At 40.5% G+C, this 16,644-nt stretch overlaps 1 protein-coding gene across 1 annotated transcript in view; it reads right to left on the bottom strand.

The window, feature by feature from the left end:
- Positions 1-16,644, bottom strand: part of eys (eyes shut homolog) — a 433,237-nt gene that overhangs the window by 219,874 nt on the left and 196,719 nt on the right. The window contains exons 22-24 of the mRNA XM_036583442.1: positions 15,703-15,799; positions 14,095-14,202; positions 10,088-10,233 (exon numbers count right to left, since the gene is read on the bottom strand). Coding sequence (XP_036439335.1) covers positions 10,088-10,233; positions 14,095-14,202; positions 15,703-15,799 — 351 coding nt within the window. The remainder of the gene's footprint in view (positions 1-10,087; positions 10,234-14,094; positions 14,203-15,702; positions 15,800-16,644) is intronic.

The following is a 16,644-nucleotide window of genomic DNA, read 5'->3' as shown; positions in this document are numbered from 1 at the left end:
TACTTCACAAAACAATGGAAAACAGGGGGCATATAAAATCAGCCAGCACAGTTAAGCAGTGAATTAATCTATCCAGTCATTCAGTGAACTATTCAATCATATTTTGCAAAAATTTGGTTTGTGCTGAAAAAAATTATGAATGTTAGACATTTATACCAAACAGTAAATTTACACACAGTTCAAAAATAGGAAGCATTAAAAATTGGCTGGCACAATTATTTTAATAAAGATAGTTTAACTGTATTTTTGCAAAAATACAGTTTACATTGAAAAATGTGATTTATGTTGGGTGAAATAAAAAACAAAACGCAAAAAACAGAAAACAGAAGGCACCAAAAATCAGGCAGCACAATGATGGACAACTGTTTACTTCTGCGAAATTTCAGTTTGTGCTGAAAACATTGATGTATTTTGGGGATATATCCCAAAACAATAAATTTACAAAAAAAAAAAGGAGACAAAAAATTGGCTGACACAGTTATTTTAATACAGATAGTGTAATTGTATTTTTTGCAAAAAAATCTGTTTATGTTGAGAGAAATTTCAAAAAACTTGCAAAAATGAAAAATAATTTTGTACAGAAAATCAGCCAGCACAATGACGGACAACTGCTCATTTCTGATATTTCTGCAAAAGCTCAGTTTGAGCTGAAAAGACTGATGTACGCTGGGGAGACATTCCAAACAGTGAATTTATAAATAGTACATAGGGACATACAAACTGGGCTGGCACAATTATTTTAATAAAGATGGTGTAATTATAGTGTTGGAAAAAATTTGATTTATGTTGGGGAAAATTTTAAAATAATTAGCAAAAATGGAAAATAGAAGGTGTATAAAATCAGCCGGCACTATGATGGACAACCATTCATAAGTACAATCGGGAGACATTCTAAGCAGCAAATGTATAAAAGCTAAAGACATAAAAAATTACTTTAATGAACATGTCATTTTTTTGCAAAAAATTCAGATTACATTGAAAAATTGTATTTATGTTGGGAGAATTTTTTTAAAAATTGCAAAATATGAGACAGAAGGCACATAAAATCAGCGAGCACAATGAAGCACATTCTAGCAAAAATTCTGTCTGTGCTGAAAAACTGATGCTAAGGAGATATCACAAACACATTTAATGGGAAACACACAGAACGATGGGCATCACAAACTTCATCAAAAACTAATCAACACAGCCAGTCGACAGATCAATCATAGCAACAGAGCAAGTAAGAGTCTGGCAGCATCTCTGCTCAACTATCAAAGTCCGAATTCTGCCATCCTTTTAAGGCAGGAAATGGGCTGTGAACTGTGAATAATAATGTAACGTAGATTATGATCTCGGCCTCAAATCTGAGTAACTCAATGACGCCCGAACGCGCTTTGACAAACTGCCCCGATGAAGAGATAGCCATCGTCCTGCTGTAAACTGTGATACCACGGAGCACAGAGCCGCACGTCTTCCAGCCCCGTCATCACACCAACACCACGAGCCCATCTCACAAAGCCTTACGCCGGTCCAGACGCGGAGAGGAGCTGTTATAAAGCGGCGTGGATCGCGCTCGGACACCACAAATAAACCAGTTCCTTTATTAAAGCGATGATTCATTCAGTGCTGGCCGTTTAGGCCGGCAATGAGATCGAGGCCGTGATCACCAGCGCTGGTCATGTAGCAGCAGAGAATTAAAACTTTATTTCAGTGACTTCAGGCTAAAAACACAGCATGAAAAACTCCAGGGGTGAGCGGCCAGACAGCTCGCTGAAGACGTCTTCGGCCCTTTCTCCTCCTCCGAGGCCTCGGAGGCAGAGGAAATAAAGAAAGAAAGGAGCTGGGAAAATAACAAGCAGGCAGATCATTAACATTTTATAATTAAAACGTTTCTCCTCATTGCTCGCTCACAGGAGGTGCTAATTCCCTCCATATTGACATGGTGGTTAAGTTGTAATGAATTTATTTCTGTCAGGCGAGCTGCCTACACAAACAATGACGGAGAGTCACGGTATTGACCGAGCGCGAAGCACCGCCGCCAATCCTAAATTAACCCCCGAAAGCAAGTGAGGTGATTTTCTGGCATTTCGCTGTTGTGACTCTCTGCAGTGCTATTCAAATGAGCTAAACGAGCCATTAATTATTGCTTCCCTCGCAGCAGAAAAAGACCAGAGACACACAGAGAAACGTCAGAGCACCTCAGAGCTCTCTCGGCACAAAGACGCGCCTCTCAGTACTGTCAGGAGGCTCATATCCTGATATTTAACCCGGAGGCCTGTAAAGATGTTTGTGCTCTGATTTATTCATTTTTACACAACTTTTCCAACCCTGCGGTTCAGTTACTGTGCTTTTAAAGCCCTATTACGTTTAAAAAATTGATTTTTTTAATTTTGCAAAAAATAGAAAAACGAACAGCATACATGTGTAACAAAAGTATAAATTAAGTATAAATAAAGATATAATTATTTTAATAAAGAAGGTGTAATTATGTTTTTGCAAAAATTCAGTTTATGTTAATAAAAATGTATGTTGGGAGAAATTTTTAAAAATTGCAAAAATAGAAAAAAGGAAGCATATAAAATCAGCCAGCACAATGATGGACAACTGTTTATTTCTGCAAAAACTAGGTTTGTGCTGAAAAAGCTGATGTAGGTTGGGGAGACATTCCAGTGTTCCAAACAAATTGTGGTTAAAACTTAAAACGCACGAGCACAACATGCTGGGTGGTACGAGGGAAGGGGCAGGGACTGGAACCAGGAGGTTAAGGGGCGATTACAATTTGCATAATTATGCATGTTTGTAAATCTTCACATTCTGAATGTGTGTTAAGGTTCTGGGATGCTTTTGTGCCATTATGGCCGTTTTTGAGCATAAAGTAAAACACATAAAACATATTTAATCATGTAATTACGCTTTTATGCTTTCAACTCAGCTTTAGGAGGACTTTAACAATGTTTGTGTACTACAGCAAATAAAAAATTGCCATTCTGTGACAGGAGCCCATTATTCTGTAGACGTGTAGAGTAAATATTGTCATTTCTCTGATCTATTTAAATGTGATTATGTAATTAATTTTCAGAGACTCCAAACAGAGAGATATGAGAAAAAAAGAAAAACTGACCAAATGGAGAACAAGAGACCAAAAAATGTGAGAATTTTCTCAGTTAAAAATTACAGTAACCATCATATTATCTTAGTTTAATGTCGTTTCAGTGTATTTTCGTCTTTTTCTTCATAACATGCATTAAAAAATACTTGTAGTGTGCTGATCTCTTGTTGGCTAGGTAGCTGAATTCCCCGTTCCACCTTAAATGGTGCAGCAGTTACATTCTGGCACCTCAGGCATCAGAACTGTGGCTCCATTTAAGGTGGAACGGGAAAATTCAAACAAGAAGCTGGTGAATATCTGACTTCAGCTTCATATCACTGAAGAATTAGAGGTGGGCAATAATAAATAATTGCCCCCCTCTTTGAAGATCATATGATGCCCTAAATGTAACTAAAGCCCAGCAGTGAGGAGCTGAACTTTACCCTCCTCTGCTGTCACTGCAGACTGGCAGGGTCGCCTACAGAGCAGCGCTAGTAGCTGTTAATGAAGTGATACTCTTTTTATCTGAGGGTCCCATTTCAGAGGGAAGAGTTCAACCACTACCCTGTAACTCAGTAACAAGGGGCGACACTCGAAAACAAGGGGTAGGGGTAAAAATAAGAAATGGGACTGGGCCAAAGTGTTTAAAACTTGAAGGAATCTGTTTCCGTAAGGAACAAATAAAAGTTCCAACACCCTTTTGTTCCAACTGCACCGATAACTACGACTCCTAAGAGTTAATCAGATTACACTTCCTCAAATCGGCACTTCCTCCACAGAACTGATAAATAAGGCGTCTTGACATCTGGCTTTGCGGAAAGTGAGAGGCGAGGCAGGGGAGAGATTATGGAGCAGTTATGTTTAATCCGAATGTTAGCTTTCTTAAGGGATCGTGCAGCATTCATCTAAGAAAGTAGGAGAAACCACATAATCTCCTTCCCCCAGCCTCAATTACTCCTCTCTGCGGGAACTTCCTAAATCCACAGTGTATTATCAGATTTGCCGTCCCGGAAAGAGTGTGCCGCGCGAAGGAGGGAAGAAAGGGAAGAAAGGGAGGACGGAGAGACGAGAAAGAGAGAGGGAGTATTTCAGAGATACTACAGTTCTGCCATCATAGAAAGGAAGCATTCATTTCTCCACTCTACAGTCTTCTATCAGGCGCTCTATATAATCTTACAGGAGCCTGCGCTTCTATTCAAAGCAGGTTATTATTTGCAAAACTGGAGGCTGTCTTGGAGGTTACTCAGGCATTGTGCTGCCAGATTCGGGCTACTGAAAGAAGGTCCATTGTCCCACTTTTATTGTCGTACATACATTCACCGCAACAGCGATAACATCTAAAGTAGCGTTTAGCGCAAAAAAAAAACTGAATTGAGCTGATAACCCAAATAACTCTGCAACAATCTATCGACACAGAAGTGTGGTCTGCATTTACAATGAACACAGCCCGTCTCACGGGTAGATCTGCTTCACTCACCACACACTGAGGCTGGTCACCCAACAGAGGGTCTATAAAATCTATAAAAGAGTGCAGCATGCAGGAAGAATCACTCAAACAAACCCCTGACTTCAGCTCTGAACGCTGCGCACTGAGCACATAGCTGTAATCCAGCCAACTAACTTAGCCTTTATTCTCGTTTAGACTGTTCAGTCTGCCTGTGTGGATTCAATCCTGATGTAGCCGAAGCAGAAACAGCAGAAATAAATGGAATTACCCAATAAATGCGCTCAAAACGCAGATTTAACTGCTTCACTCACATTCAGCAGGAACGCTAATGCTGTCAAAATAAGAGGCCCATGTACAGTTGTTGATTTTCTAAGTGAAAATAAGTGCACATCCTCTACTGAGAACATAGTAAAATACAGCTCTTTTCTGCAGATGTTTAGTGCACACTTTTTATTTATTGGCAAAGTTTAACATATTCTGTTTTTAGGGTTTATTTTGTTTGTAATATGCTAAATTCAGCAAATAAACAGTAATATATATATATATACACACATACACACACATATTTATATTAGGGGTGTGGGGAAAAATCGATTCTTAGATGCATGCGGACGTGAACGATTCTGAATCGATTCACAAATGTCAAAAATCGATTTTCTAAATATTTAATTTATAACGTGATGTTGACGGAACGCAAAAGGCTGAACTGGAAGTGCGGAAGTGCAGCGCCCGGACAGTCTGTGGTGGCACATAACAAAAACACAACTGGATGAGTGAGAAATCCGACCAGCTCCCTCTGCATTAAAGCCAGGTTAGGTCAGGAGTCACAACCCAAATGATAAGAAGAGCCATTTTGACCTTTCAACAAAAAATCAAACCAGCTTGGCAGCCACAACATTTAATGTCCAGTATGTCTGAGAATGTGATAATGTGCTAGTTTAGACTAAACAATATAAACGAAAACGCAGATTCACTTCGCTCTGCTTTAAGCTTTAGCTTTAGCCGCTTTCCTCTCATCTCCACTAGAAAACTCTTCCTCAAAAGCAGAGCAGCTTATTGTAAAATGTCTCAGCATTCGACTGATTTACGAGGCTGAAGTCGCTTCTTATTCTCCAGTTTCTTGTCCTACCATACCAGGAAACCAACTGCAGCACTTATAAACCCAAATCAGTCCATTCGTCTCCAGTCTTCGTCTTAAATCTCTCTTTGTCTTTTCGTTAGATACTAGCCAGACGAGACTGCGTCGCTATGTGACCTGCAGTCTGCACGCCGGTTCTCAGTCGTTGAGAAGCAGGGCTTTCGCATTATGTTGCACACTTTGAGCCGAGATACAGCGTCCAGTCTCGAAGATATTTTACTGACACAACGTGTTAAATGAGTGTATATGCTATGAAGTTCAAATATAAACTTGGAAAAAAGTCATATACAATATTTTCTCCTAGCTCTGGTTCACAACATTACGTAAGACATTACATGAATAATTATTATGCATGTTATGTGTGTTTTATTTAGTTAAAATTTAAAACGAAACTACAAATACAAATAATATTAATACAGTAAGTAGCAATTTCATGTGTGTCAACGTTTAGTTTAAGTATCTCCAAATTTCTCCTTATGGAATCCCAGTATTATTGTAGTTATAATCTAATATCTGACTGGGATAATTAATGCTTCACTGTAGTAAATCAATGCTGCTGCGATGGCTGAAGCTTTAAGGAGGAATCTAGAATCAAACTTCTGTTCCTCCAACTAGCTCAGAGGATATCAATGACTTTTTGAGCACAAATTTATTTATACTTATTTTATTGTTATATAGTATTTGACAATCCAAACACACTTACTGCTCAGATCTAATTAGGTCCCCAAAAACGTCTACGCAACACTTTCTGGAAATGTGTTGGTTTTTATGACATCATAAGAACAAGTAATTAAAAAGTCTGAACTATACTGACTAAAGAATAATGAGAATATGATGTAAAATGCTTAAAAGGTTCCCATACTAATCAAAAGGAACTGTATGATGTGAACCTCCTCGAATTCAATAGAAATTGGGTTAAATATAACTATAAATGTAGGTTAAAGACGAGGCGAGCATCTACAGAGCATCTCCAGCGGTCCATCAAAATCAAGCACTACTGAAAAGAGATCCGCGTCCGAGAGTGACCCGATCGGCACGAGGGGCCGTGGAATATTGAGGTTTGTCACTTGACTTTCTTTATTCTCTTTTTTCCTTTTTTCTTCAGCGTTGCATGTCTTATTAGGGCAAATATTTCCCGTGAAGCTCCGGTCGGGCGAGCCAATCCAAAATATATCCTCCGGCCGGCCTCTCCGGGGACACGTCTCTCTTTCCTCAGAAGAGCCGAGAGCGAGGGGAGAAAGTAATGACTTGTACGAGCCTGAACAGAGGCCTAATAATAAAAGCCGCTTCTCGGGGAATTGGGGCTCGCGTGTCAGGCGGAGCCTCTCTCAGGAGCGCCTATACCTCCGAGAGCTTTTCCTTCCCTCTTCTTGCGCATCTCCTCCCTCTTCTCCGCCTGGAAAAGGATAAATTGATGATGCAGTGCGGAAGACAAATGAAATTAATCTTGGGCTCGGGCTGACAGCGGGGGAGATCAGGTGGTCTTGACTGTGGAAAGCGTCGATATCCGTCTCTGGCTGGAAAAGTAAATGAGTAAGTAAAAGGCACAGCGATGGAGGAGTGAAAGGAAGGAAACCGGCTAACAGGATGCAGTGGATAAAGAGGCGGTGTCGAGTAGGCCTGACACTGTTATTACATCATCGCTTACTTGCGACTCTTAGTAACGACTGCTGTACTATAATAATAACTATAATTTTCCACATTAGATTTCATAACAATATTATGCAGCAACAAACAGAAGCAACAAAGCAAATAAATGAAAATAGTGCACACATACATTGAGCCATCATGGGGCTTATGAAGACTTCTAACTTGGCGCTCTAGAGGGCAGCACTGAGTAATGTTTCTTTATTTGTTAGCTATGTAGATCATTCGAAAAACATTCTTAACTTTGAGTTAATGGAACTACATTTCGTGGAGCTTTTCTATTGGTTCATTAAGCACAAACCTTTAGTATGCACATCTGATGAAGGTTCTTCAAGGGTTCTTTAGTAAAGAAAATTGTCCTAGAACCATGAACACTCAAAGAACCCTGTCCATGATTAAATGGTTGCTTGCCTGGTGAAATAGTGGAGAATGTGCTGTAAAAGGTTCTATATAGCACCAAAAAGCATTCTTCTATTGTAACAAGCCTGACATCGGAACAATAGAAGAACCCTTTTTGGTGCTATATAGAACCTTTTACAGCACATTCTCCACTATTTCACCAGGCAAGCAACCATTTAATCATGGACAGGGTTCTTTGAGTGTTTATGGTTCTATAGAAAACCATTTTCTTTACTAAAGAACCCTTGAAGAACCATCACTTTTAAGTATGTGTGGTAAAGGGCAGCTGGTGAGAGTGTGTGCTGAGCCCCGCAGTGCGGTCAACACATTCGACAGTACTAACTGTGTTAGCTGCATAGTAAACACAGGAAGCAAGACGGTTAATAAACCAGTCTGGCTGCCTTAGTCTTATGCTTTAGATCAGGGGTCTTTAATTAAAGTTTAATAAGGTCCAGTTAGAGAAACGTTCTTCAATCAAAGGTCCAGAACATCATAATGTCTAACTTGCATCATGATTCAGTGCCATATACTGTTTACCGAAGTAGCCTAGTAGGTATATCAACATCTTATACAGTCAACAACTGAAAGTGAGTCTCCGGCCGCTAAACCGGCACCATAATGACTAGAAAAGTTACGCTGATTAAAACAGGACCACCCTGTCGAAATTAAATAATTCTCCATAGTTTGATCGCTATAGGTCCAGGTCCGCATAGGACGGCGTCTAGGTCCGGACTCGGACCGCGGCCCGCCTATTAGTGACCTCTGCTTTAGTAGATAAACAGAACAAACAAGAAAAGACAATTAAATCGTTATTTGCAATTATTGATGCAACAATTAATCGTCAGCTCATGATCAGCCCTAGTATTGAGTTTACTCACCCGAAGTGTGTGTGTGTTTGTGTGTGTGTGTGTGTTTGTGTGCCCTGCAGACGTGTGTGGGAGTCGGGGGGCCTAATTGAGGTGCTTAAACATGTGCTGTTTGTATGTTCTTTCCATTAGGCATCTGTCAGGGAGGTGAGAAGCACAGTCTCTGTAGACGGGATAAACCACAGCCTCAGCCATTGATTCTGTGTGTGTGTGTGTGTGTGTGTGTATTAGGGGTGTCTGGAGACACAGCTATTTGTATTTGTTCAACAGATAAAATTGTTTCTATTTGCATTCAGATAAAAACAGAATGGGTGTGGCTTAAAAAGGCAATGAATAAATAATAATGTAAAGACAAATTAATAACTAACAAATAAACCAGACGAGGGGGGCTTAATAAGGCAACGTGTGCGACATGTTAGATTTGCCAAAATTACAGATTAAAACTCATATCTTTATAAAATTACTGGAAATATTGCGACAAACATTTGAAGTGTTCAAAAATAGGGGTAGGGCTTAAACCAGAAGTGGGTGTGGCTTAAAATGCATGCTATATTTGCTGTATTTATGAACTGAAAGCCGTATGTTTAGGAAGAAAAATAAAAAAACTAAAAACTAAAAACAAATACAAACAGTACTGAAAAATATCGGGCGAGAATAAAAAAATTCAGATTGTCCTGAAAAGTCATATTTAAAAAAAGAGCAGCAAATACGAATACTGACAATATTGTGGGATAATAAAAATTGTGGTTGTCTATTAACTAAATAAACAAACAAACAAACAAACTGGGCGAGTGTGGCTTAAACCGGAAGTGAGTGTGGCTTAAAAAGACAATGTGTGCGACATGTTAAATTTGCTACATTTACTGATTAAAATGTACCCATTTCAAAAATAACTGGAAATTGTGTGACTGAAATATTCAGAGTGTTTAAAAATAGGGGTGGGGCTTAAACAGTAAGGGGGTTTGGCTTAAAATGCAATGGACTGAAAGATGCTAAACATAAATGTTTATTTTATTTAAGAATAAAATAACATCGGAAATATTCCAAATAAAGTAACATTTAGATTGTCCAAAATAATAGAGTGGGTGTGGCTTACACCAGGCATGGGTGTGGCTTAAATCAAGTGTGGGTGTGGCTTAAAAGGCAATTAGTGTGAATTATATTTTCTGATCCCCTGGGATGGACTGGTGACCTGTCCAGGGTGTATCCTGCCTTCCGCCCAATGACAGCTGGGATAGGCTCCAGCACCCCACCGCGACCCAGAAGGATAAGCGGTTTAGATGATGTATGTATGTATGTATATTTTCTGATTAAAAGCCACATACTATACTCATATATGGATCCGTAAAAGTGAGAAGCTGTATTTGCTATATATATATATATATAGATATATATATATATATATATATATATATATATATATATACACACACACACACACATATATGAAATGAATCCATTACTTCAGGCTTTCTAAATCATGTTTTTTGTTTTGTGTGTGTGTGTTGGGTGGGACATACCGGAGAAGCCGGGCCGGCACACACACGCGAAGCCCCCGGGCTTGTTGATGCACACGCCATCGTGGAGGCAGGGTGACACCTCACACTCGTTCACGTCCAGATCACACAAAGCCCCGAAGTATCCAGGCGGGCAGGAGCATCGGAAGCTAGAGATAAAAAGATAAATAAACAGAGAAATTTTAGCAGAACGTATTTGAGCTCAGAGCTAAAACAAACTCCTTACGCTCTCACGCCAGCGAGGTTAAACCAACAGCACCGGGCAGTTCAAACAGAAACGTATGAAAACGGCCGTCTACGGCACACAACTTATCCGGCACGAGCTACGGGCAATACCACCGCCGCCACTGCCTGCACACTCTGCGCTCCAAAGTGCATACTTGATCAAAGTGCTGCTGCATCTTTTATGTGTTCGCCTCTCCGTCTTTTTGTGCAGTTAATCGCGGCACAAAATAAATAAATAACCAACTGACGAAAAAGCAACAGATGCCGGTTGTCGGTTGCCCTCACTTGGCCCTCACACCGCCGTTCTGACCCCTCTAGCTGCTGAGGCGTCCAGAGATTTCAGAGTTTAGGAAAGCGAAAAAAGCAGCTGAGGCAAAGGCCTAATGAGCATCTCAGCACACACACAGAACTGAGCAAAGACCTTCATCTTTCAGAACTGCCGGGTCTTCAGTTATTACGGCTGTTTTGCTATAGTACTTCAGTATAACTATGCAGTTACATTATTAATAACCGTTATTTGCATAATAAATTGAATTCACATTCGAGTCACGTAACAACCAGAATGTGTTTCTGCAAAACAAGACAACAATAACTCTGCATCTAATTCAAATCATGATAAAACATCTCCTCTATATGAAAACAAACGGTGTTGATTTAGTTTAGTATCTTCAGTTTCCACAGAATCGCTCGAGTCAGTAAGCAGGACCCTATTGGGTGCTACACAGAAGGCCTTAAAAAAGGTTCTTTACACTACTATATATCTATAGTAGTTTCTCCATAGAACTTTTAGGTTCTTGGGTTAACTTTGCTTGGTCCAAATTAATATGTGAGCTTTTCATTTTGATTCTACGTTTACTGTGACATTAGCATTATTTCATGCAGACTGCCTAATAACCTGAGTAATAATAATTTATTATAACATAGTGTTTTAGTTGTTAGTGGACAAAATATATATCATTTTTAATATTCAGTAACATTATTTTTTGTGTAAATGCGAGAATCTGAACATAAAAATTACACGATGTTCAGAGTGAACACAGCTTGTTCGTTCCAGTGAGAACAGCAGCGGCTGCATGTTCCAACCAATGGGTGTGTACATATATGTATATATATATATATATATATATATATATATATATATATATATATATATATATATATATATATACGTATAGATCAAGTGGTAGGCCATGTAAAATGACAGAGCGGGGTCAGCAGATGCTGAGGCGTATAGTGTGCAGAGGTCACCAACTTTCTTCAGAGTCAATCGCTACAGACCTCCAAACTTCATGTGGTCTTCAGATCAGCTCAAGAACAGCATAGAGAGCTTCATGGAATGGGTTTCCATGGCCGAGCAGCTGCATCCAAGCCTTACATGATCCATGTTCCAACATGACTGAGCACCAGTGCACAAAGCAAGGTCCATAAAGACATGGATGAGCGAGTTTGGTGTGGAAGAACTTGACTGGCCTGCACAGAGTCCTGACCTCAACCGGATAGAACACCTTTGGGATGAATTAGAGTGGAGACTGCGAGCCAGGCCTTCTCGTCCAACGTCAGTGTCTGACCTCACAAATGCGCTTCTGGAAGAATGGTCAGAAATTCCCATAAACACTCCTAATCCTTGTGGAAACCCTTCCCAGAAGAGTTGAAGCTGTGATAGCTGCAAAGGGTGGGCCGACATCATATTAAACCCTATGGATTAAGAATGGGATCTCACTCAAGTTCATATGCGTGTGAAGGCAGACGAGTGAATACTTTTGGCAATATAGTGTGTGTATGTGTATATATATATATATATATATATATACACACATACATACACCAAAACCTTGTATCTCCATTTTTGATGTTTTTCCGTTTTTAACATAATTTGAAAATGCCTACTTTCCTTTATATTGTGTGTAAATTTCACACTGAATGGACCAAAAGAAACGACCCAGAATTACTTGTAAAAAGTCTGGTTCCACTGACTTACATTAAAAGAAAAGTAGATTTTTTTTTCCTTCTCCAATTTGGAGATACAAGGTTTTGTTCCAACAACAGCGACATGCACACAATTAGTGGCGTCTCTCTCTCTCTCTCTTTCTCTCTCTCTCTCGCTCATGGATTCCTATTACAGTGGAGGCTCCTGAGGGGAACTGGAGCTTCTTTCCGCTTTGCTGTTGCTTTTGTGAGTTTGCTGCTCTTCTATATCTCCATAGTTCCCCCTTAAGCATAGTCTGCAGAAGGTTTTGATGGTATCACTTTAAAAGCCATTAAAAAGCTGTATGTGAATGAGAGTGTTACAAGAGAGTCCATCAAAGCAGCATATAGTGTGTGAGCGGCTGGGCTTCAGCTTGGACCACCACTTATAGTTTAAAGGGTCAAACTGGGAAAATACACTAACAGCGTTTTAAAAAATTGTGGCGTTAATAACACTGGTATATACTTTGCACAATGTAGAGGTTACAGGTATGACTGTTTGTGTGTGTGTGAGTGAGTGATGGTAGGAATGCATGTTTTATTTTATTTTTTTGTATTTTATTTCATTTTATTTTATTGTATTTTATTTGTATATTTATTTTATTTCATTTTATTCACTACATGTACATGTCTGTCTGGTACTGTGCACTGTGAGCTCCTGTAACCAAAACCAAATTCCTTGTATGTGTAAGCAAACCTGGCCAATAAAGCTTGATTCTGATTCTGAAATGCGTTAATAACAGCACTAAAACAGAACCCCATTGAAACAGCTACTAAGTACATCACTAATTTTCAGGAGATACTTGCAACATGTCTAAATGAGATATTTTTGAGATTAAATACAAGATCATCCACTTGAATCAGGCAAAACTGGAGAAACTGATTAAAGGTTATCGAGAAAACGTGACTCCTAACAACCACTTGGAGGAGCTGGTCGACCCCAAAACTGCCCCCATCAGATAAACAGCACTTAAAGCTTTCATCTCTGAGAGAGAGGAGAAAATCAAGCTGATCAGATCTGAAAACATCCACAGGTGTTTCTGTCCATCCTTCCACTGTGAGAAGACGACTCAGCGCTGTGGGTCTGAAAGGATGTGTAGCTGTCAAGAAGCCCTCACACGCCCACATACATATGTTCTTTGCCGTGCCTTTAGTAAAGAACCCCAGAGGAACCCCCTATAAGCCATGGTGGAGCCAGGAAGGTTAAGTATGTTCTTGCCTGGTTTTTATCGAAGAAGACCGGAGACGGAGGGAAAGGGAGGGGAGACGTGAACTCCACCTGACGTGAACTCCCTTGGACCGAGCGATTTGGGGAAGAAGGGGCCGGGACGGGACGTTAGGAGCTGCCGGTCACGTGGGAGCCTCTCTGACGACAGGAGACGAAGCGAAGACAAACCATTTAGGACTTAAATTGGCCCTGGGACTTCTCGGCCCATCTGTCGGACGGAGCGGCGCGAGGCCCCGGGGTGCTTATTAAGCCTTGTGAGGAGAAGCTCCGGCGGAGGAGGCCAATCTACGGCCATGATATCTTCCCGCTGAATCCAGCCCGCTCTGTCTTTAGCGAGGCAGCGTATATGTGTCAAGGAGGAAGAGAAAAGGCCTTTTTACCGCAGGCTGGAGCGCCGTGGAGAATAACACCCACCACCTCCTCGTGGGGGCTCGTTTCAAACTCCTGGGTTTTTTTCCTTCTTCCTCTGCCTCCTCTGCTTGCTAAAAACAAATAGCTAGAAGACAGCAATCGGGCCACAGTGTCATACTCGATTTAGGCTCAGTTCAGTTCAGAGGAGGGAACGCTAGCCTGAGCTAGCTGTTGTGCTTACCTGTTCACGAGGTCCTGGCAGAGGCCTTGGTTTTGGCAGGGGTTGGAGACACACTCGTTGATGTCTTCCTCACAGTGCTGGCCAGAAAAGCCAGGTTTGCAGTAGCAGCTTCAAACAGAAGATAAAGACAGCATCATTAGCACTGATGCCTCCCTTTGCTGGAAGATATCAGCTAGCAAGTGACGCTATACACAATATTATACTGAGAGTACAGCATTGTTTTGAAGTTTTCAGGCTGCTGTTTAACCACAAATACCATTTATATTGCTCAATGTATATAAAACCCCTGCCTTTACTCAGGAACCGCTGAAGAACGCCTTTTTCCCCACACTATGTTTCTACATAACAAACATACAACAAACTCAAAACTAACTACAATACACTAAATACCATTTCACCCAACACCCCTACCACTTAGCCCTAATCTCTCGTTTTGCGACCAAAGAAACACACAAATGTGAGATTTTCTCTGTTAAAAATTCCGATAACCGTAACCATCATATGATCTTAGTTTAGTGTCATTTCAGTGTATTATGGCCCTTTTCCTCATAACAAACAAAGTCACTAGTAGTGTGCTGATGTTTCAGTAGCCAGCTAGTTAAATGTCCTGTTCCACCTTAAATGGATCGTTGATCAGTTTACCCTAGATTACACTCATTTACTGCACAGAGGCGTGGACATCATAATGTAAAAGTGTATCATTTATTCTGTGGATTAACATCTTAAATATTTTATTTTTGAAAATGTTGAAAAATCATGGTATGTTTACATTGTCTTTTTTTAACGTGGCGCCACTGATTTGCTGGTGCATTTTGTCTGTTCCAACTTCACCAGCAGCAGTAAAACGTAATATTGTGGCAGCTATAATGTACCACGCCTGCCCACCCTCAGTACGAGGGCATTTTCGGCCGTGTGCCGACATCACTGCAGCACATCCAGCAGCACTTCTTGCATGCAAGTTGGACTGAGCACTAGGTCAATATCAAAGACGCTGCTGTTTCTTGTGCGATGCTGTTCCCATGGCCAATGAAGTGAGGAAAGGAGGAGCCGCTCCACATGGTCATTATTTTCACCCTGCAATACTGGCACGGCTACAGATCAATGGGTCTCCTAGGAGTCCATCCACTCACTTTTCCTTTTACTGGCTCGTGACAGGCAGGCACCTTTTTTTAGATCTGCGCTTTCAAGTCACTGTCGTGTCATGCCCTGCCTACCTCGGGGGGAAAGACAGAGCTGCCCGGGTGTGTAATTTTGCCCTCTAAATCTAAATAAAGTGGGCAGGCAACTGACCATAGGTGTTTAAAAAATGAATAAAAAGATATATATATATAACTATACAATTAACTATAAATAACGAAATAAATATATCCGGTAATATGCCGTTACTAAGAAACGACTTTGAAGTGTCATTTCTAAATGACTTGGAAAAGAGTCTGGTTCCATTGACTTACATTAAAACTACAGTATGTTTTTTCCTTCTCCTGTGAAGTTGTCATTTTGGAGATTCGAGGTTTTGTATATATACAAAGAGAAATCAAATCTTCTATATAGATTAAATGTGACAAGAAATAAATATATAAATAGGAAAAGATTGCATCCAGTCCTTACTAGTAACTGTTGACCCCATCCACACAATGGCCCTGGTTCTGGCACGGACTGGAGCCACACTCATTGGTGTCAATTTCACAGCGAGGTCCCTCGAACCCTGCAAGATAGATGAGATGGTCACGGATCAGTGAGCCCGGCTACCTCCTGAAAGAGGCCGGATCAATGCTAACAAAGGCCCCGCGGCAAATCCTCTCCTAATGGAAACGGCCACCAGCCACCATAGCGTCCCTCGTTCCGCCGGGTCCGGCCACTCCCACCGTGTCCTTTGGGGCATTAAAGGATGGACTGGGTGTTAAAAATACCCCCCTTAGTTAAGAGCACTGATACTGCAGTGCTGATTCACTTCAGTACAAGTAAACAGGTCCATACAAAGTAAATAAGTCACTGGAAAACTGCTTGAGTACTCTGAGTTTATGTTTGCTGTACAGAAAGAAGGTCCAGTCCCCAAGACTTCACTGGGTTTACTGGCTATCTAAGCTGACCCATTCGCTCCAGTTCAGTGTTAGCTTATATTAGGAAAATCAGCCAATTTACAGGCTCTCACAATTGTACACACAGTCGTATGCAAAACTACATCAAACAATGTTTTATTGTTGGTGAGTTAATATGCTAAATTCAGCAAATAAACAGTAATTGTGTATTAAAATGTGGGGAAGGGTGTCTCTGTAGAGGACATGTTCACTTATTTACACTTAGAACATCAATGTTTATATCATTTTCCTGGTGGTGTTCTATGCTGGTTCCTTGTTTCGTCTTCCTCTTCCATTTTCAGTTGTTCTCTGTTTTATTTTGCAAGATTTCTTCTTTCCAGTCACTGGTAACACGTTCTTTTACATTACTTTAAGTTCTAGCTATTGACCTAGTAAGTGTGTGGTACAAACTACAAAGTACTAGATGATTGTTTTGGCTCAGCAAGTTCTAGGTATTAACCGTGTTACCTTT

The sequence above is a fragment of the Colossoma macropomum genome, unplaced genomic scaffold, assembly GCF_904425465.1.
Source record: "Colossoma macropomum unplaced genomic scaffold, Colossoma_macropomum, whole genome shotgun sequence".
In the NCBI taxonomy this organism is placed as follows: Eukaryota; Metazoa; Chordata; class Actinopteri; order Characiformes; family Serrasalmidae; genus Colossoma; species Colossoma macropomum.
The sequence above is the reverse complement of the archived record's forward strand: the minus strand, read 5'-3'. Positions and strand labels throughout refer to the sequence as shown.